This window comes from Dasypus novemcinctus, chromosome 13 (genome assembly GCF_030445035.2).
Source record: "Dasypus novemcinctus isolate mDasNov1 chromosome 13, mDasNov1.1.hap2, whole genome shotgun sequence".
Lineage (NCBI taxonomy): Eukaryota > Metazoa > Chordata > Mammalia > Cingulata > Dasypodidae > Dasypus > Dasypus novemcinctus.
Window position 1 is genome coordinate 13,349,185 of NC_080685.1, and position 23,237 is coordinate 13,372,421.

Sequence of the window (23,237 nt, forward strand, 5' to 3'; positions counted from 1 at the left end):
ACTCTTGCCTCTTCAAGCCTCAGTTTCCACTTCCAGCAGGGAGGTGACTCAGATACTCAGGCATCCTGAACTCTGGCCTCTTTTGGAACTGAGTCAGACATCCCAGCAGTTAATTCCAAACGCATGCCCTTAGTGGCCTGTCCTATAAAAGGCCACTTGAGAGGTTTCGTTGGCTTTGCCTGGGTCTTTCCCTCCCCCTTTGGCATTTCTGCTGGACAAAGCAACCCCCAGAGCCTGACTGGGAGAAAACCCTTAGGTGACCACCTCTGCCGTGCCTCTTATTTGTTCATTTATTTTCGCATCCGAGGACTTTACTGGACACAGCTCCTGCGCCAGGTCCCAGGGCCCCCACACGCCGCCCCCCAGGCGCGGCATTGCCTCCAGGGGAGTCTCGGCACACGAAAGCCCACGTGGCAGCACTCTAGCTAGGGCTACCACATGGAGGGAACACGAGGGCAGCTCCACAGACGCAAGGACGGGTCAAATCTTTTATAAATAAACATCCAACGAGGAGACAACGACACCTCCAATCCATCCCTACACACAGGGCCCTCTAGGGTGGCAGGTGGGGCCAGAGGACGGCGTCCTCCCTGGCCAGGGTGCGGGGGACACGGCGGGCAGACGTCCACGCGCGGGGCAGGGCTGGGAGCGATACCGTGCATGTGCAAGGCCAGCTGCTGGGGGCGGGCCCGGGCGTGCGGGCCGGGCTGTTCTGGAATGAAAGGGGTCTTTACACGGGAACCGGCTGCGGGGCTACTTGGTGGGAAGGATGAGGGCGACGACGAGGCCGGAGAGGCCCAGCACCTCGGCGAGGCTGAGGATCGAGGTCATGCCCACAAAGAGCTGGGGCTGCAGGGCAGCGCCCCGCACGCCAGCGTCCCCTACGATGCCAATGGCAAGGCCAGTCGCCAGACCACACAGGCCCACGCCCAGCTGCAGGGAACTCTGAAGAGGGGGATGTCATCTCTCAGTGAGCTGGTGATGAGGACGGCCACCACCAGGCCACAGAAGGCGATGAGGCAAGCCATGACCACAGGGATGATGGACTTCACCATCAGTTCTGGCTGCGTGACAGACACGTCCGCGGTGCCCGTGCCACTCTTGGCCGTGCCAGAGGCGGCGCCTAGGGTGCTAAAGCCACCATGGTAGCCGAGGCACCCATGATGGCGCAAAAGGAGGCGCACTCGGGGCTGCCCGGGAGCCGGAAAAAGTCCACGGCAGGGCTGGGGGTGAGCTGGGCGGCCAAGGCGGGGGTGCGGGCAGGTGTGCGGGCGGCGGCGGAGGCGCCACGCCTCTTATTTTCTTTCTCATTCTCATCAGATGTTCCCGCTGTACTGGTTTAGACATTAAAAATCCACAGACACACACACCCTTCCCCGGAGGGAAGCAGGGTTTGGTGGTGTGTGCGTGTTTCACACCAGCTTCACGTGGCCAGAATAGTGGTGGAAATGCCTGAGGAACTGTCACCGTTGGCCTCCCAGCCTGGAAGTCAAGGCTCCTGTTTGTGCCTCAGGCGGGCCTCGGGCCACCTCACACGCTGGAGTGGGGAGGAGATTCCAGGGGGACGGGGAGAAGGAGCCCTGGCATGAGGTGAGAGGAGGCACTGCCTCAGGCTTGTCCGGGCCCTGGGCCACGCCGTCCCCTCTCCCAAGGCAGTGGAGCCCACCCTCCGCCAGAGATCCCAAGTCCCCATTTAACCGGAAAAGGCCAGACCCTGCTCCATCCCAGTAACCCTCACAGGTGTCCAGTCCGGTGTGTCCACTCCCTCACCTGGGGAAGCAGGAGCTTCCAGGGAGGCTTTGACGTTGAAAAATATTGGAAAACTCCCACCAAAAGACTTTTTTTACAAAGCAATAGTATAAACCTCTCTAACAAGAAGACCCGGCCAGGGTGAGAATTCCCGAACATTGCAGCAAGCACTCAGGACAATACCAAGTACAAACTGTACATCGCAACTGAAACACACACACACACAAGCAGGCCACCAAGACGGAATTCCTTCCCCAAACCTGAAAAGTACAAGGAAGAGATAGACTAAAATTCACACATGATTAGGACGGAGCATTCCTTTAAAAAGTCCCTGGATTCCCAAAGGAAGGACACTCCCTCCCACCAGGTGAGGGACTTGTGGATTTTGGAGGCATCTGCCCTGGGGTGTGCAGCCCACAGGAAGGCGCCAGCCTTGGCCGCCCAGGATTGGTTTCTCTCTACATCTGATCTTTAACAGCTCTCTGGTCATCATCTTCCTCCTTGTCAAGCTCTCTGGCTTCCTCGCAACCTTCCAGATCATCACTGCCCCTGCCCCATCCTGCCCACCACCCTCCAAGGACTCCTTAAAGCCTTCCAGCGTCGCCTCCCCATTATAACCAATGGCAGGGCAACAGGTGGTTGGGTAAGTGAAAAAGTAAGACTCCTCAGTCCCAGGCTTCGGGTTGGTGCACTGACTACTATCTTACCAATCAGAGCAGAAAGCAACCAAAACGGAGCAAGTGTAGTAGTTAACAGCAGGGCCTGGAGTGGAAACTCAGCTTTACCACTTACAGGCCATAAACATGGCAATAAATTAATTAGCCCGTCCGTATTTTATAAACCCAAACTGTGAAGCAAAACTGTCTTCACAATTTAGACAAAAGTATTGATTTTTCAGCTACCAGTTTCCTACCCCTCAACTATCCTTGGCCAAGTTACTTAATCCCCCAGTTTAAAAATGCGCTTAACATACACCTATCAAGACCGCAGTAAAAAGTATATAAAATAATATATTCAGTGCCTGGAAATTCTTGATAAATTGTTGCTTCTCAGCCTTATACAGTGAAAAGGGGTTGGGATACTAAGAGTGATATGTCAGAAGTGGATTTGGCCCAATGGATAGGGCATCCGCCTACCAAATGAGAGGTCCAAGGTTCAAACCCAGGGCCTCCTGACCTGTGTGATGAGCTGGCCCACGCACAGTGCTGATGTGCACAAGGAGTGCTGTGCCATGCAGGGGTGTTCCCTGTGTAGGGGAGCACCACACACAAGGAGTGCGCCCCGTAAGGAGAGCCGCCCAGCACAAAAAAAGTACAGCCTGCCCAGGAATGGCACTGCACACATGGAGAGCTGACGCAGGAAGATGACACAACGAAAAGAGACACAGTTTCCGGGTGCTGACAAAAATACAAGTGGACACAGAACACACAGCAAATGAGAAATAAATAAAAAAATAAATCTTAAAAAAAAAAAAAGTGATGTCAAACCACTCCCCCCAGTCTTTCTTTAATTAACTGGCAAAAATCCATTTATTAAAATATCACTTTAAAAAGGCAAAAAAGAAAAAGAAAAAAATATCCTTTTACTCTCACTGGAATTCTATCTGTTTTTGCATGATATCGAAAAAAATAGAAACACGTCCTTCTGTTATTCAAATTTAAAAAATTTTTTTGCCAATTTTTATTGCCTAAGTATGCAATAAAAATCATTAGCCACTTTATATTTCATAAAATTTCAATAGTGGAATAGAAGTTATACAGTTTGCAAAATGTAAAATAGGTTGATTTTTCCAACTAACACCACTCCTACTGTATAGCAGCAAGATCGATCCTTGCTCCTTCCTCTCCCCAAAAAATGTTTTTTAAAACAGAAAAATATTACCTCTAAGCTGTTAATTTTACTTCTTTTACCAGTTTCATGACTAATACTCCCACACTCAAAACATTTATATTATTTTTAAGCCCAAAATAATGAGGAAAAGAATTCAATTCATTTGCCCTAATTTTTTTTTTAAGGGAGTACTGGGGATTGAACCCTAGACCTCATACGTGCAAAGCAGGTGCTCAACTGCTGGGTTATACCCATTCTGCTTAGTTGCCTTAATTTTATGAATTACAAAATAGAGAAAAACCACAACTATCTTGAATTAAATCCATATTAAAAGACAAAAGAAAATGTCTTTCTTGCAGGATTCTTACAAATTTTTATTAGTCTTTCTCAATAAAGCCTACTATTCGTCTTTCCAATTTCATAAGAAATTCTATGTCACAGACTTAAACATAACACCATGAATAATTTTACAGCTTTTCACTTCCTCTGAAAATACAACTTGTCTCATGAGCTAAAAGATATCCCATTCCACACTGCCAAATCCCAGGGTTTCTGTTCCAGCAGTTAAAACTCAAATTCAGATGCCAGATTCAGACTGACTGATAAAGTTGCAATGGAATAGCAAGGTGAGATTTTTCCAGAAAGAAAAGCAAAGGCATCCTAACAGTTTAAGTGGTTCCAAGTTGTCTGAGTTCCCAGCTCCCTCCATCATTCATGCTTTCACGCACAGAAGGCTTCCATTTAGCTGGTGGCACTGCTTCCTCTAAAAGTCCTCTATTAGCTCACCTCAGCACCTTCCTGAAAGATCTTTCATTTTCCATTCCCATAGTTTCAACCATTGCCTATATGCAACTAACTCCTAGACCTAAATCTCTAGCCTTGACCATTCTCCTGAGCTCCAGTTCTTCATCTACCATTATCTGCTTGGTATTTCCATTGGATATCAAGCCCTCAACCCAAGTCCCACATTTTAAAATTCTTCAAAACCCAGCAGCCCACTTCCCTTCATATACCAATACTAAAGGTATTAGAGAGAAGACTGGAAACTATTAGAATTGCGTTTAAAGGCTTGGCTTTTGTGTGGTGTTGGTCAAGGATCTTGCATTCAGTGAGAAAGCAGTGGGAAAGTGGTTTTATTGGGTTAAACCGTATGAATGTGCAATTTTTGGAGGTCAAAATGTTCAATATTGGGAAAACTGATATCTCCCATAAAATATCTCAAAATCCTATCAAAGAACAATGAAACTACCTATCTTCTAAATAGTTATTATTTTCACACCTCATTTGACTATAATAAAGTAACTTAAAGGTTCCTTATGGTTCTAAAAGATAGATTTCTTGATTCTCAATCTCAGTTACAATTATCTGCATAAGACAATTGTTAAGAGTCAATCATATGTAGCATGTATGTAATCTAAAGCTCCTTAAATATAAAGAAAAAAAATTTTTTTAAAGAGTCAATCATAGCTTCACATTAAACACTATTCCCCATTCCCCACAAACTATCTTTGAAGCATCCTACATCTTTTTAAAAATTTAAACCATGTTTTATATAAAAAAACAAAAATTTTAATTTATATTTCTCCAACTCATACATGAATCTCACATTTTCTTTATTAAGTGGATGAAGGTTTTTAATCTGGGTTAAAAAAAAAACCCACTCAATTCGAATCAGATTTATGATACCAAAACTTTTTTTCATAAATAATGGTGACACATTTTGTTATAATTTAAATAAATCTGCACATATGATTTTAATTCTGAAAGCTCTAAATTGCAAATTCTTTTTCTTTAAGGTTGTATCTTTAAGGCTCAACAGTCTTAAACAACATGAAATCAAGCCAGAGGACTCCATTGTTTTGGAGACCTGAGAAAAGACTTTAAAAACGTTTTTTTAAAGAAAAAAAAATTAAACAAGTATGAATTGAATTAATAAACACACAGCTCAAGGATTTATAGCATAAAGAATACCAAAAATGTTTAGTCCTTACTCATTCCTTCAGCAAATGCAAGTGTAGACTGTGTGGATACAGTAGGGCCTGATGACTACAGAGACCAGTGCCTGCTCACAACTGGAGCTGAGACAAGAAAGCACCAAGTGGGACAATTTTGAGAGGACAGGCCTGGGGGCTATGGCGCCTCAGCAGAGGGACTGAAGGATGAGGCGCTCCCAAGACAGAGAGAGGAGCGAGTGGTTGTACACATGGCAAAGGAGCAAGTAAGATGTGCTGAGAGACACTGAGCAGGGCTGGATCTTAAAGTACCTGAGACGGAAAGTAGACAAGGGCTAGTTCTGGTGTCTTAAATATTAAGGTGTAAAGTTAAGACAACTTATTTTATATGACAAGGGGATAAAAGAAGAAAATGAAGATACTTGCTTTGTAAATCTACACAAATATATTCCTGACAACATAAGGAAGAGCTACTCATAGCAATTACAGTTCTCTTTTCTGCAACACAGACACGGCCTCGCAAACCACTTTAAGAGGTCTAAACTTCCCTGAAGACAATGACGAATCATAGAAAAACTTGCAGCAGAAAATACCATGGCCAGGCTTGTGTTTCATAAAGATCATTCTTGTCAGTATCAGGGAGAAAAGCCTAGATACAAGCATGATCTGTGGAAGGGTGACAAAATCCGAGGTTGCCACCATAATCTTGGCGGGGAATGTAGAAAAGACTGGAGGCAGTGGCACATAAAAAGAGAAAGGACAGTACAGCCAGCAAGATGGCGGTGGAGTAAGGAGCTTCTAGAGTCAGTTCCAGCTACAGGGCAGTTAGCAATCACCCCGAGCTCTCTGGAACTAGCTGAAGCCCCTGTTTGGGGGCTCCAGGAGACAGAAGAGCATCCTGCCACATCGTTGAAGGAATGGAAGAAGGAGACTGCCCATCTGCAGGGAAGACTCATAAGTAAAGTGCTCCACGCCCAGGAGGACAGTGCCCATCCTCCACTGGAGGCACAAGCCACCTCGGAACCTGTTCCACGGCTGAAATTCCAAAAAATGGGGGAGGAAGAGATGGGTGGGCACCAACTTTTACTGATCATTTACTGATTAGTAAATTCAGTGGGCTAAAGAATAATCCTAAGAACAGCTAAAATTTGAACCTGTCCAAGTCGGAAAGAGGCCGATGGTCGCCATTTTGACTCTGCCCCCAGCCTCAAGGGAAGTCAGGACCAAAAATCAGTGACAGTAGGAACCAGCTTCTTTCACCCAGAACAGCCTGCAGCACTAGACTAGGCTTCAAGCCCCCCTCTCTGGCAGGGAGGAGGCTGACGAGCCCTGTACCAGCTTATCCAGGTAACTGCAGGTACCTTTGGCCGGCACAGACTGAATAATCAGAAGTCTACCAGGACAACTGCGGTCATCTTGGACCCACATTGCATAGATTGCTGCCCACACCTGCAGCTCCATCCCACCCCAGGCAGGGGAAAAAGGGGCTTGAAGCTTCATCAGTCTCTCTGGATAACTACAGTCTAGGCCTGCACAATGTGGATTATTCCACACAGCTATGACTCTGTCCTGGCCCTAGTAAAGGAGAAAGTTGGGAGAAGTTTCATTGGTCCCTAGGGCAATTAGGGCAGCTTGAGCCTCCACAGCTTATAGCACCAACTACATCCTTGGTTCCTACTGCACAACCAGCAAGGGAGAAAGGGCAGGAGGCCCTAAACTAAAGAGAAAAACTGCACCCAGAATAAACACTCTAGTAAGTCAGATGCCAAGAGCCAACAAAAGTTACAATCCACACCAAGAAACAGAGAACAGTTAAAGAAACAGTTTAGGAACAGTTAAGGGAACAAGATAAGTCTCCAGATGACATAAAGGAGTTGAGACAACTAATCGTACATGTTCAAACAAATCTCCTTTATAAATTCAATGACATGGCTAAAGAGACTAAGGATATTAAGAAGACACTGGATGAGCACAAAGAAGAATTTGAAAGCCCACAAAGAAAAATAGCAGATCTTATGGGAATGAATGGCGCAATAAATGAAATTGAAAAAACATTGGAATCATATAATAGCAGATTTGAGGAGGCAAAAGAAAGGACTTCTAAGCTTGAAGAAATGGCCTCTGAAAGTGAGCATACAAAAGAAAAGATGAAGAATGGAAAAAATTGAACAAGGTCTCAGGGAACTAAATGACAGCAAAAGGCATGCAAGCATACATGTTATGGGTGTCCCAGAAGGAGAAGAGAAGGAAAAGGGGCAGAAGAAATATTTGAAGAAATAAAGGCAGAAAATTTCCCAACCCTACTGAAGGACTCAGATAACTGTATCCAGGAAGCACAATATACTCCCATCCGAAAAAATCTGAATAGACCAACTCCAAGACACATACTAATCAGAATGTCAAATGCCAAAGACAAAGAATTCTGAGAACAGCAAGAGAAAAGCAATGCATAACATATAAGGAACACCCAATAAGATTAAGTGCAGATTTCTCACCAGAAACAAGGGAGGCAAGAAGACAGTAGTCTGATATATTTAAGATACTACAAGAGAAAAACTTCCAGCCAAGAATCTTATATCCAGCTAGACTGTCTTTCAAAAATGAGGGTGAGATTAGAATATTCACAGATAAACAGAAACTGAGAGAATTTCTAACCAAGAGACCAGATTTTCAGGAAATTCTAAAGGGTATGCTAGAGCCTAAAAAGAAAAGACAGATGAAAGAGGCCTGGAAGAGAGTCTAGAAATGAAAATTATATCAGTAAAAGTTAACTAAAAGTGTCAAATGAGTGGTGAAAATAAAATATGACAGATAAAACTCAGATAGTCAGGAATAAACTTAGCCAACAATATAAAGCACTTTATTCAGAGAACTGCAACTCAATGTTAAAAGAAATTTAAAAAGTCCTAAATAACTGGAAGAACATTCCATGTTCATGGATTGGAAGACTAAGTATCATGAAGATGTCAATTCTACTCAAATTGATACACAGATTCAATGCAATCCCAATAAAAATTCCACCAGCATTTTTTAAAAATTGAAAATACCATTATCAAATTTACTTGGAAGGATAGGAGGTCCTGAATAGTCAGAAACATCTTAAAAAGGAAACGCAAACTCTCATCTCCAGGCTTTAAATCATATTACCTAGCTATAATGGTAAAAACAGCATGGTACCGGCATAAAGACAGACACATAGACCAATGGAACCAAACTGATGGTTCAGAAACAGACCCTCACATGTATGGTCAAGCGATTTTTGACTAGCCTGTCAAACCTACACAGCTGAGGCAGAACAGTCCATTCAACAAATGATGCTGAAAGAACTGTATATCCATAGCCAAAGAAGGAAAGAGGACCCCTATCTCACACCTTATCCAAAACTTAACTCAAAATGGATCAAAAACCTAAAAATAAAAACAAGAACCATAAAGCTTCTAGAAAAAATTGTAGGAAAATATCTTCAAGACCTGGTAGATTCTTAAAGGAGATAAGAGGAAGACTAAGATGGACTATGATGTTTAAAGTTTTAATTAGCTTTATGGTAAAAGTGTGGAAATGTATAGAGGGGATGGTAACACATAGTAACAGCTAGTTTATAGATGGGGTTGTGGCTGAAAATGCTGGTCTAGGTACGTAAATGATGGTTGACAGAGTGCTGGAGAATAATCTAGGAACTGGATAGCACGGTAAACCAAAAGGTGGATGAGAATTGTGGTTGATGGTACAGATGCAAGAGTGTCCTTTGCTAGCCAGAGCAAATTTCCATCACTCTTGCAGGGTGGTGGGATTGTGGAGAAGCATGGGAAAAATATAGCTGGAGGCACCTTTGACTGTGGTTAGCAGTAATAACATAATATTCTTGCTTCTATGCCAAAGATGTACGGTGTTGATAATGGGGCAGTAAAGAAAATGTGAGCCAAATGTATACTATGGACATGGTAACAATCAGATGATACTATCTGTAACAAATGTTCCACCACAATGTGGTGTGTTGATTGAGAGGTGTTGTTTGGGAATTCTGCACTTGTGCATGATAGTTGTATAAGTTTACAGCTTCTGTCATAAAAAATATATTTAGAAAAATAATAGGGTGGGTTGGGGAAAAAACACACCAAACGTAAGATAAGGACTATAATTAGCAGTAAGATTTTGACAATATTCTTTCATAATTTGTAAAAAACATCTCACGACAATGCAAGGTGTTGGTGGAGGATTGATGTTTAGAACCCCTGTAAGATGTTATGCATGTTTGCTTTGTAAGTTCACAACTTTTACTGTATACTTACTGTTTATGTATATTCATATATAAATGATATAAAGCTAATAATAATAATAGGGTGGATTGGGGGGAAAATACTTCGGTTAGTAGTAATATTTTGACAATGCTCTTTAATCATTAGTTAAAAAGGTTTAACAACAATGCAAGGTGTTGGTGATAGGGCGAGGTACGAGAGTTCCGGATGATGTTCTATATGTTTGTTTTCTAAGTTCACAACTATAACTACACACTTCTTGTTTATGTATGTTTATGTATGAGTGATATACTTCAATAAATTAAAGAAAAACCAAAAAAAGGAGAAGGGACATGGTCCAGATGACTGCCAGGTGCCTGGCTTGGGCACCTGGGTGGCAGACATTTCCATTCACTATGGAACACATGGGAGGGAACCCAGCAGGAGGGGTACTTTGGGAATATTTTCTAATTCCTTCTACTAGCCTGGTTGAATCGGCAGCCCCTCCTCTGTGCTTCTCACTGAGCTTTTCTGTCTCCTGACGTCAGCTGTGACCTCCTCAAGGACCAGGGTAGGGTCAACTCAATTTTCTACCCCTGGTCCCTAGCTGGACCATTATAAATGCCTGCCAGATGAACGGAAGGATGAATGAGCGTGCTTGTGCTGCATTCATATTTTGTTCCTCAAATGGGCTGCACGGAAAAACATCTAGTTTCTGATCTAGAAAACTCTGAGGAGGGCAAGGACCGTGTGTGCGCACATGTGTGTGCATGTGCTGAGACAGATATGTGTTTGTGTGCAAAATTTTCCTCAGACTTCTTCAGAAAGACCAAATCCTTGCATTCAAGAGTTTTCCTCCTTTGAATTTTTTCTAGCTTTCCCCTTCATCTCTGCTTTCTGTTCTTTCTGGAAGAATTCGTACCGTTCCCAGGGAAACAGTGGTACAATTCCGACTGTCCTCCAACGTATTCCGCGTCAACTCCTCTGCTCGTCCTGTAGCTCCCCCTCCCACTCCAGAGCTGTGCCTCTCTGTAGGTGTTTCCCAGCTGCAGCGAGCGACTGCAGCGCCTTCTGACAGTCTTCTGAAGCGGCATTAATTAAGTTTCCCAGTCAAGAGTCACAGTCCTCCTCCCACACTCACGCAAAGTCTTATTTGGGGGGTCAGGTTCCTTACTTGACGAATTTGGCTAGTGGGGTAGGACAGACCCCGGGACACCTCACCCTGCCCAAGAACGGATGGAAAGACAAAGCGATTTTTCTACCTTCTGACTCCTACACCTGCAGTTCTCCACAGCAAACCGAGCACCTACTCACAACAGTCCCTCCGGGTGCAGAGGTCTCTCCTGTGACCTAATCTTCCTCTACATTCCTGCTTGTCAACCATGGTCTCCCGACCTCAAAAGCTATCTGAAGCACCAGCTCTCCATCCTGGCAATGGCCATCTCAGCAACGGAGCTCACTTCCCGCAGCGAACACTGGCACATCCTGTAAATATTTAGCTTTCCAGCTAGATAAAACCTCCTAGAGGATAAACAGACGCTCCTCATTAGTTTGCTACTTGTCAGATATCACTGCCTTGAGTTTTAAATTCAGGATGGTGGGGATCATGCCTGCTTAATTGGATTTATAGAATAGCCTACACGGGCATGACAAGTGGTGGTTTAATACTTTTATAATCCCTCCTGATCACGCTCAAACTGAAGCCTTCCTCGCCATGGCCTGTTAGCCCCCTCGTTCTAATCCTCACGACGTCATCTGGGTAGTCTCACAACAGGCTTTTGCCTTGCTCTCCCATGCCCTGCTTCAGACCTTACCCACTCCAATTTATTCTGACTACAATATGCTACTTTAAACAGAGTATTATTTTTAATACGGCTCTTCTTAGCTCAAAAACCTCCAGAGCTCCACACTGCTTGTAGAATAAAGTCCACACTCACCCTGGCACCCAAAGTCCTCTGCAATCTGGCTCCGTTTTCTCTAGCCAACATTCCCTCTAAATTTGAACATGGACTCTAGCTTCAATTAAGCCTCTCTGCTCTTCACACTTGCCCAAACACATCATGGGCAACAGGATCATCCAAGAATATGGAACTGGGAGTCTGAAAACCTGAATCCTGGCCTGGCCATCTCAGTTACTTTCTCCTTCTGTACACTGCTCCCTCTGAGCTTGTTCCTTCATCTCTTTATCAGAGATGACGTGCTTCACAGGGTGGGAAAGGGGGGCCATGCAATAATGGATAGGAGGATGCTTGGATAGTGCCAAAGGGGTAAGTGAGCATTTACTATTACTATATTACACTTCCCACCACTATCCCCTCAAACACACACATACACACATCGTGCTTTTCACTCTGTTTCTCAGCCAGGAACACTGTCTCCTCTCCACTCAGGCAATTTGTAGTTATTACTCAAATTAAGGCTCAACACACATTCTGCTCCCTTATAAACGCTTCCTCATTTTTCTCCATCCACAATGATTTTCCTTATTTGACCTCCTATAATTTTTTTTTTCCTTTTTGAAATACGGGGGCCAGAAATTGAACCCAGGACTGCGTATGTGGGAAGCCAGTGCTCAACCACTGAGCCACAGTGGCTCCCCTGAGTCGGTTTTTTCATTTGTTACTTGTAGTCTGCTTTTGTTTTTAGAAGGGACAGGGGATCGAATCCAGGACCTCCCATGTGGGAAGCAGGCACTCAACTGCTTGAACTACATCTACTCCCCCCTCCTATAATTTTTGTTCTCTATATAATAAGCATTCTGGCACTTACTATTAAACAATTTCTTAAGTTTTCAAGTATGTGAGTTCTATCTTTAAAAGTACATCTCATATTCACCAAGGGACAAATCTTGTGCTTCATTATCCCTTACAAGACCCAGCAGAGCACTGACTGTTATTAGACCACCTGATAAAATTAGCAAATATTTGCTGCACAAGGATAATAGTAGTATTTGAACATTTACAGACTGCTTCACAGTTTAGAAAGCCCCTTTAACATAAATTAGTTGATCCATTTGTTCTGGACAAGAACCTGTGAGATGAGAAAAGCAAGTATCAATTATCTTTATTTTATAGATGAAGAAGCTGAGGCTCAAAAAGGTGAAATGACCCCATTGCTGTCACACAGAACGTACCAGGCAGAGCTGACATTCATCTGGGTCTCACGAGTCTGAGAAATTTCACAAGCCTGGGGTTAATCATTCACCTTATTGGAACAAAGGAATTTGCGCTTTTTTCCCCTGGGAATAATGTATGTAATGATACGTTTCATTATCCAGGAGAGAACAGACTTTACCTTGAGGCCATATTCACCAGTTACCCTCTACTGGTATCTGACCTGAGAGGGGCAACTCTCAGATTGCCAGGCTCTCTGTTTAATCCCGGCCTGGTGAGCAGCTGCTCCGGCACACATGTCCTTCTATACGGCAACATTTTAACCTGAACAAGACAACTGACAGGCGCTACTCCAAGGTGACTCAGTACATCTAAACTGTGAATCGTGGAGAGTGACTTGCATTTCTTCAGGAACTATTAACAAGGATCGAAATGGAATGTGGAATAGATGAACTCATCTCTTACAGCTCTACGACCAGCAGAAAGGTTTCCCAGTCCTCTAGCCATATAGAGATGAAAGCAGCAAGAACCTTTTTTGTATCGAAACACCTGTTTTATTTCCTTAAAAGGCCCGTTCGAGCCTCCCCGGGGTAGTTAAGGACAGCACACCGTGCTCACTGAGATAGCACACATATTCAGCATTGCTGCTCTGACAAGTCACCAACTGATTAGGCTTCAGTGCATAGAAGCTGATGTGCTCCCTGGTTCCAAGGGAAGTTTGCTTCTGGACCCCAAAGCCCCAAAAGGCTCAAGAGCAACCTGAAGAGGGCCTGGTTTACCTGAGTCCTCTATGGTTAGAGCCTTCCCTCTAACTGCAGGAGTAAGCCTCATCTTTCAGTCTTTTTAGCCTGCCATTAGCATTTTAAATATTGTATCTATAAAACTACAGGAGTTTTTCTTCTACCCATGAGGTATATGACGTAAAATGGCATTTTATTTACAGAAAATATAAGTATCCCTATCCCTGTTCAGTCAACACAGTCCTGAAAGATAAGGTGAAAGGCCTCTGAGTACTCACTTAAAATTTCAAGATTTTCTGGATTGCTTCCTTTTTTATAAAAAGCGTTACTCTTTTACTAAAGTCCTTCTGCAGCAAGGAATTCCACCCCAGAGAGCAAGGATTACCACAGCCCATGAAACTCTCTGAACTGTGGATATAATTAGGCACCACAACCATTATAACGCCACAGACGTCATCATGTGTTACCAGCATCTGTTGACAGATCTCATACCCGGCATATCACTGAAATGGCAAGTGTGGAGAAGGTAGCCCAAATAGAAACAATGGCATTTCATCCTTGGCCTGTTCCAGCAGTTTGTCTCATAGGACATAAATAGAGGCCACTGCTCTGGCTGCACTGAGCTCACAGGTCAATATTATTTTACTGACTTGAGCAGGTTCCATACCAAAAGTAGAAATAAAGTATTTTCTGGATCTTTTCTAGTCTGTGTCTTAAGGTAGTTTTTTTTACTTTTTTTTTTTTTTAACTCCCAGTGTCTACAATATCCAACCTATTTCAAAGAAAGAAAAAAAAGAATTTTCACTTTAAACATTTTAGCATTATTTTAAACGGGGATTATGAAGCATGTCTGTTTTACAATAATAGATTTTAAAGTGCTATATAATTATAATAATATGTTCACATAGAAATCACAAACTTTAAAAATTACAGTGCCATTGTATCAGAAAATATTGTGAATACACAAAAAATTAAATATCGCAGAAGACATATACCAATGTAACCTTTGAAGACTCACATTAAAGTTACCCTATTAATCTATTGTACTTCTTAAAAATAATTTTTAAAAACCCACTGCAATTACAACATTACTTTAAAAATAACAGGCATACCTATTTTATGGTTTCTCACATGAAAAAAATGTAATCTTTTAAACAAAAACTTAGGAGTTAAAAAAATCCATGAAAAATGTAGTAATACAAATTGTAGAAGTAAAAAAAAGAAAGTAGCAAAAAATTCATCACTTTTAAAGAAAACTACATCTTATGAACATCTTGCTGATTGATGATACACCCACTAGTGGAGATGACACATTACTATCCCTCAGTGAAGTGGCTCCATCACAATAAATCTTTAAAAATCTAGAAGGTTTGCTATTTCGTTTTGCCTTTATAGCCTTAACTTCTACTTATCACTCCCATTCTCTTGTTTCCAAGAAAGGTAGGGATGGTGGAAGCCTTAGGAAACTGTGAGGCAGACTGAATTAGTAAATTACAGCTCTAAAATAATAGTGATAAATGGTATTGTAAGAGAGAAGTTAGGCAAAAAGAGAGAAATCTTGATATAAAAATAGCTCTTGGTTATTTGGGACTTCTCTCCTTATCGCTAACACTGTTTCCTGGGAGAGAAATATGGGATAAATGTGTTTTCCACCTCCAGTATCGATTCATCATGTGCTATCATGCAATCACCCACACTGGTAGGTACACAGAGCTCTTCCCACATACATGGCTGATCACAAGTTACCCTTTAAATCAGGCCCTTAGAAGGGAAATTCACCTTATCCCACTCCCCGAAAAACAGGGGGGAAAATCATAGAGGCATTTTGCTTTTGCCAAGACACTGTCACCAGGAGATCAGGTTAGCAGGTCTCCGGCCAGGCTCCCAGTCAAAGAGGAGGCGGGATTTGGCCGCCTGGGAGCACTCCCCACCTGGGTCAGCCAAGGGGATCAAGAAGAAACCTTGAAACGGTGGAATGTTCCAGTAAGCCCCCAAAGAGTGCCAACCAGGATAGGCTGGGAGTTTTTAGAACCTGGCTGACTTCCTCGTCCCGGGGTACTTACCTCTGTGAACTATAAATAGAGTGTGAAATCAGTATTACTCCTTTGGAGAATCGCTGGTATGCCTACAGCATCTCTCCCCACAAAGCCCCAAACACTAAATTTTCAACTGCTCCATGGCACAACTCTGACAATCGGAGTGGTGCTGATGTTAACAGGACTTTTTTCTAACAGGGCGAGGGGTAGGCTAGGGCAAAACGAACCACATCAAGGGGCCAGGAGAATCTAGTTCTGCGGTCAAGGTCACAGACTCACTGGGTCAGAAGCAGACCTGGGGTCGTTTCCGACTCAGGTCTACCGCAGGTTGATATGAGCAACAGAAGCACACGCACATTGCACTTTTCTCCTTCAGTGGCCTTCCTTTGGCAACTCTTACGTTACTTAGACACACACCCACGCGCGCACACTCGCTCCCCAGTGTCGTGCCCGCCCCGGAACGTGTTCCTTCTAACGGGGCACCCGCGGTCCCCCTGGCAGGGGACAGCACCGCCACAAAGGGCCCTCTAAGCCGGTCCACGCCGTCGGTGAGGCCCATGGGGCCGGCCGGGCGAGGGCACGAGGGACACACGGACACGCGCGACGGCGGGCCCGGGGACCCCGGCTGACCTTCCTCTGCTGTTTCTCCCAGGCGGGGTCGAGGAGCAGGTCCCGGTCCCACTCCTCCTCCTGGATCATGTACTCGTCGTCATCGTAGACGTAGTTGTACTGCACGCCGGGCTCGATCTGGTTCATGGCGCTCGGGGGGCCTGGGCTGCGGGCGGCCGCGCGCGGGGCTCGGACGGACAGACGGACGGACGGAGACGGAGGCCGGCGGGCGAGGAGGCTGGTGTCCCGGGCGGGGCGCGCAGAGGTTGGAGAGGCGACGGCGGCGGGGCGGGCGGGCGCCGGGTGACCTTCGCGCGGGCTCCTCTCCGGGCGGCACGCCTGGGCGCTGGGTCTCGGGCGAAGCACCAGCTCGGGCTGCGAGCAGCTGCGGCGCCGCTTAAGAGCCCCGCCGCCCGTCACGTGGCGCGCCCGGCCCGCGCCGCCCCGCCGCGGCCCCCCACCCGGCCGCGCCCGCCCGCGCTGCCCCGCCCGTCGGGCCTGCGCCCGCCTGGCCCCGCCGCGCGCCCCGGGCCACGTGCGGGACGGCAAGGTGGCGCGGCGCTCGGCTCCGCGCGTCCCAGCTCTCGCCGCCGCCGCTACCTCCCTGCTGCCGCGTGCGGGTGCGGTGGGGAGGGCGCAGGCGGCGGGAAGCCAGCGGCAGCCCCCGCCTCCCCCGCACCCCGCTTGCGGCTGGCTCCCCGCCCGGCGCAACGTGCCGTGGGTGTAGCGGAGCGGGGGCCCCGGGGCCTGCGTCCCGGACGCGGTGTCTGGGGGGAAGAACCCCGACCACCCCAACACGTCCAAGTTTCCGTGTATTATTTGCATATTTAAGTTTTCCATCTGTTGCCACGGATTCGTGAGATGCACACACCCCGACCAAAGAAAGTTTAAAAGCTACCGAATCCGCTCTTTTTACACTCCTCCCTGCCTTCTCCTGGGGAAATCAAGGCAAGGGACTTGGGCCAACCATATTAAAATGTCAGGAACTAAGCCAAAGACAGGAAGTGTCGGCGCTCACCTGCCAGCAATAAATTTAGGAGAACTGACAATGAAGGACAAACAGCCAGTTTCATGTTACATTTCCATCTCGCCCTTCAGTGCCGCCCTTAAGCCTTTTCATCCCAGTGGTACTGGCCGACGTTCTCTCTGTGATGCTCCTGAGGAAACGAAGTGAGGTCCTTTGGGGCTAGTTAGCTGGAAAAAATGTCCATCAAATATTTTTTATCTTTCGATTTTCAATAACTAGAAAATTGTGTATTTATAAAATACAAAGCCCCCATCAAAATACAAATCAAAGGGACAGGTGGATTTACACATCAAATATCTTTCGAACACCTACTGTATGTCAGACATTGCAGTTAGGCACTGGAGACTGAAAGGCACCTGGTAGATGAGGCACCTGCCATGCTGAGGCTTGTGTCTGAATCCAATAAAAGTTGCCACAGAAGCAATAGGATTGAATGTGGCTCAAGACTAATAATTTGTTGGCACTGTTTTAAGCTGAAAGCAGGCTTGGAAATATTGTTCCTTAGAATTTTTACATTATTTAGCTTTATTGTTTTAGGCTTTGTGCAAAAGATTTTCACAATTAGCAAATACGTCACATTAACATTTTCTTAACATTCTAGAATGTAATCTCCATGAGGGCAGGGACTTTGTCTTTTTAAACAACTGAAAGTGTGTCCAGCACATAGTATGTAGTAGGCTCTCAGATAAATATGGAATGAATAAATATACCTAGACTGAGCTCATTTACTTGGTCAACTTGTTATAAAAATTTATATTTTCACTTTCTGAACACATTTATCAATAAATTTTAACTATAATGAGCTGAGTCAACAATTACAAAAATATACTTCAGTGTTAAACTTAGTCTTTAGAAATTAATGTGGGGACTGCAGGTTCCAGATGAGACAGACTAAAGGGTACCGACTTACTGTCCTGCATGAAACAACTAAAATCTGAGGGAAAATGTATGAAACAAGGATTTTGGTCATCAGGCAAGTAAGGACAGTGAACCCTGAGAGATAGGGAAAAAACAACAATTGCTCCAACTTGTTATCTAGAAAGAATTTCTAAGATACTAAACAGTAAAGAGGTACCCAGGCTTAGCCCAGTGGTCTCCTTGAGTTGAGGGGATGGAACTGTGCATTCAAAGAGATCAAGACAGATAGAAATTGCAGAGCCAATTAATGGAGAGGATAGAGCTGCAAAAGAGTAAACCCTGGAGATTTGCAGAGGATCCCCTTGAGTAAGATGGTTGAATACATAGGAGAAAACTACCTGAGACCAGAAAAAGGCATGCCTAAAAGAAATACAAAGAACAATTCTTAGAGCTCATAAAGGGCCAGGAATAATTCTTGTTCCCATCAACCCTAGTAGAAAACATCATAATTCAGAAAGCATCAGGTAGAGTAGCTGAATAGTTTCGCCTCAGAAGTGGGGGAAAATTAGCCCTAGACTGAATGTTGTACTGGATCTCCCTGAAGGAGCTCAAGAACAAGACCAGAAAGGAACAAACTGTTTCCAAGAAACTTGACTGTCCCAGAACAAAATTCAAAACCGTCTATAAAATATGCAACACCCAGCAAGATAAAATTTGTAATTTCTGGCATTTAATTGAAAATTACTGGGAGAGGACATGGCTCAACTGATAGCGCATCCGCCTACCATATGGAGAGTCCAGGGTTCTATAACCAAGGCCTCCTGGCCCGTGTGGTGAGCTGGCCCACACGCAGTGCTGCTGTGAGCAAGGAGTACTCTGCCATGCAGGGGCACCCCTGTGTAGGGGTGCCCCAAGCGCAAGAAGAGCACCCTGCAAGGAGAGCCACCCCACGTGAAAAAAAGCGCAGCCCGTTCAGGAATGGTGCTGCATACATGGAAAGCTGATGCAGCAAGATGACGCAGCGAAAAAGAGACAGTTTCCCAGTGCCTCCTGACAATGCAAGTGGATACAGAAGAACACATAGCAAATGGACAGAGAGCAGACAGTGGGGGAAAGGGGAGAGAAATAAATAAAATAAATCTAAACGAAAAAAAAAATTACCAGTTGTGCAAAGAAGCAGGAAAATATGGTACAAAATAAGGAAAATAACAATCAATCAAAACTGACCCAGAAATGACACAGATGATAGAATTACTAGAAATGAATATGAAAAGAATAATTATAACTGTATTCCATATATTCAATAAGCTAGAGGAAAGATTTAACATGCTAAGTAAAAAATATAATAAAAACCCAAACTGAATTTCTAGAGATGAAAACTACAATATCTGAGGTAAAAAATACACAGAATGGGTTTAACTGCAGCTAGACATTGCAGAAGAAAAGATGTGTGAACTTGAAGCCATAGCCATAGAAACAATCCAACATGGAAAAATGAGAGAAATTTTAGGGAAACTCCAAGCAGACTAATAAACCTATAATTGGAGTCCCTTAAGAGGAGAGGACAGAAAAAATATTTGAAGAAATAATGGCCAAAGTAAAAAAATTAGTAAGGAGACTTCCACTTGTAGTAAAGATAGAATAACAGAAGAGGCAGGAAAACACAATCCATAATAAAAGGATAACAATCAATTGAAACTTACCCAGAACTGACTCAGAAGATAAAATGAGTAGACAAAGACATTATAACTTTATTTCATATGTTCACAAACTTAGAAGAATGTGAGATATAAAAAAAGACCCAAATATTTTGTGTGATCTATGTATCTTTAAAAAAAAAAAAGATAATAAAAATAAATGAAAAAAAAAGACCCAACTAAAACACATAGAGATGAAAACTACAATGTCTGAAATTAAGAATACACTGGATAAGATTAAGGACAAATTAGATATTACAGAAGAAAAGATTAGTGAACATAGAAGAATAGTAATAGATACTATCCAAAAGGAAACACAGAAAGAAAAATAATCTAAAAGAATTTGAAAAGTATGTCCGTGAATTTGCTGGGACAGGCAATCTGCTATGGGTCATGAGCATTGCTGCACTTTCTTGCTGAGTATAACAGGAATGTAGGACTCTGACAGCTCTATACACAAGCCATTTGTCAGAACTATATTTTGACAATCCTCTTGGAAAAAGAGTAGGCTTGCTTCTGCTTGCTCTCTCTATATTTTTCTAAGATTTTTTTTTTTAAGATTTTGGTTTTTTTATTTATTTCTCTCCCCTTCCCCACTCTCCCCCACCCAGCTGTCTACTCTCTGTGTCCATTCACTGTATGTTCTTCTGTGTCCACTTATATTCTTGTCAGCGGCACTGGGAATCTGTGTCTCTCTTTGTTGTGTCATATTGCTGTGTCAGTTCTCCGTGTATGCAGTGCCACTCTGGGCAGGTTGCACTTTTTTCACATGGGGTCGTTCTCCTTACAGGGCATGTTCCTTGTGCGTGGGGCTCCCCTACATGGGGGACACCCCTGCATGACACAGCACTCCTTGCGCAGATCAGCACTGCACGTGGGTCAGCTCATCACACAGGTCAGGAGGCTCTGGGTTTGAACCCTGGACCTCCCATGTGGTAGGCGGATGAGCTATCCGTTGAGCCAAATCTGCTTCCCTCTGCTTTCTATAAAAGTAGTGAATACAAAACCTTAGTGTTCCTTTTTAGTAATGACACCCATTGAGTGCAGATTTCCATTATGGGCCATTGCATCACCCCCACAAGACTTGGAGTTTATGGGGAACCAGCACAAGCATCAAAACTGACTATATTTAGAGCCATAAAACAAGTCTCAATAGACTTTGAAGGATTCAAGTTGTTTTAGTTCCTCAATGCTAAACCAAATACCATACAATGGGTTGGCTTAAACAATTGGAATTTATTAACACATGGTTTTGAAACTAGGAGAAGTCCAAATCAAAGCATCATCAAGGCAATTCTTTCTTCCTCAAGAGAGGCATGCTGGTGCTGGTTGCTGCTAATCCTTGGTCCTTGGCTCCTCTGTCACATAACAATGCATATGGTGGCCTCCCTGGCTTCTCTCTTCTCTTCTGTGTTCCACTTATCTTCAGGGCAGTCTAGTACATCAAGCCCTCAGCATTGTTGTAAGTATCTATAAATCTGGTCCCTCAAGTAGTGAAGATTGATTGTCACTGTGGACCCTGAGGGGAGGGGGAAAGAGGTATAGAATAGATGGAAGCAGGGCAACAGGGGGGCAAAAACCATAATGTAAAACATAAGGAAACTAAAAATTTTAAAATGTGTGCAATCTAAAATATAAACCATAATGTAAACCAAAATGGAACCATGTTTGACAGCTATGTTTCAAAATCTGTACATCAGCTGCAGCAAATATAATATGAACATGTAAAAAGATCATTGCTGGGGAAAAGGGAAAAGAGTCTATGTTGGATATATGGGAGTTCCCTAAATTGTATATGTGAATTACTGTGATCTAAAACTTCTTTGAAGACAAAATTTAAAGTTAGAGAACAAAGAAAGGAAAGGATGTAGACACTGAGGAAGTGCCTTGCCACTGGACAAACAAGGCAACATCTATTACAGTGATGAAAGGCAAAATGTTAAAAACAAAGCTTTATAATATTTTTAATTTTTGTCTTTATTTTTTTAATGTTACATTAAAAAAAAATATGAGGTCCCCATATACCCCACCCCCTCCCCCCACTCCTCCCCCCATAACAACAACCTCCTCCATCATCATGAGACATTCATTGCATTTGGTGAATACCTCTCTGAGCACTGCTGCACCTCATGGTCAATGGTCCACATCATAGCCCACACTTTCCCACAGTCCACCCAGTGATGGACATACAGTGTCTGGTAACTGTCCCTGCAGCACCACCCAGGACAACTCCAAGTCCCGAGAACACCCCCACATCACATCTCTTCCTCCCACTCCCTACCCCCAGCAGCCACCATGGCCACTTTCTCCATACCAATGCCTCATTTTCTTCAATTACTAAACACAATAGTTCATGAATAGAATATCAGTAAGTCCACTCTAATCCATACCCTATTCCTCCATCCTGTGGGCCTTAGAATGGTTGTATCCACTCCACATGTATATCAAGAGGGGGCTTAGATTCCACATGGATGCTGGATGCAATTCTCCTGCTTTCAGTTGTAGGCACTCTTGGCTCCCTGGTGTGGTGGTTGACCTTTTTCACCTCCATGTTAGCTAATATTTTTAATTTTTAATACACCAATTTTATTTTTACTTTATTTTAGTTTTTCTAAATTACTATGTATTCTATTTCTAAACTTTAAACCTATCACTATATTTTAATTTCCTATTAATTGAATTGGGCAATGTATTAGGCTTCATTGTTGAAGAAGTTTTGGACCACAGAGAGGTTCAACTATGGCATGGGAGGAACACTGGTGTGGGGTGTTATTGATGGGGGCCACATGGGTGGGAAGGCGCTCTCCAGGGCATGTACATAGGGGACATAAAAATGTTCTGATATATGTTGGGTATTTTCATAGTAGTTACAGTTACAAATATCAACTGAGGGAGTGCTGAATTCCTACCCAGGGGAGCTCTATCACATTTCCCAAATGGAACAGCAATAATCCCCCAAGTGCAACAGCAAAGACCAACAAGGAAGGATGGTCCAATAATGAGCCCTTGATACTGATGACTATGCTTATGAGCCTGTGTGCCTGAAATATGCACTAGGCGTAGAGCTGCAGGGTGCCTAAGAGTTACCTCCTGAGAGCCTCCATGTTGCTCAAATGTGGCCACTCTCTAAGCCAAATGCAGCATGTAAATGCATTACCTTTCTCCCAATGTGGGACATGACTCCTGGGGATGAGCCTCCCTGGTGCCGAGGGATAGCTACCAATCACTAGCTGGTGCTGCAACTAGAAAGAGACCTTGAATAAAAGGGTCAACTCAGACCAGCAGAATATCTCAGCCTACATGTAGGATCAGGTGTTAAAAACTGCTTTTTCACTTTGAATAAAAGGGGGAAATGGCAAAGACAAATGGATTCATATGGCTAAGAGTCTTC

At 43.9% G+C, this 23,237-nt stretch overlaps 1 protein-coding gene and 1 pseudogene across 1 annotated transcript in view; both read right to left on the reverse strand.

Annotated features, from left to right (window-relative positions):
- The window catches only part of ACTN2 (actinin alpha 2), a 72,465-nt gene extending 55,834 nt beyond the window's left edge, over positions 1-16,631 (reverse strand). The window contains 1 exon segment of the mRNA XM_058309494.1: positions 16,286-16,631. Within this exon segment, the coding sequence (XP_058165477.1) occupies positions 16,286-16,411 (126 nt within the window). The 5' untranslated portion in view covers positions 16,412-16,631.
- Positions 754-16,214, reverse strand: LOC139436322 (V-type proton ATPase 16 kDa proteolipid subunit c-like; annotated as a pseudogene).
- Positions 16,632-23,237: the final 6,606 nt, after the last annotated feature.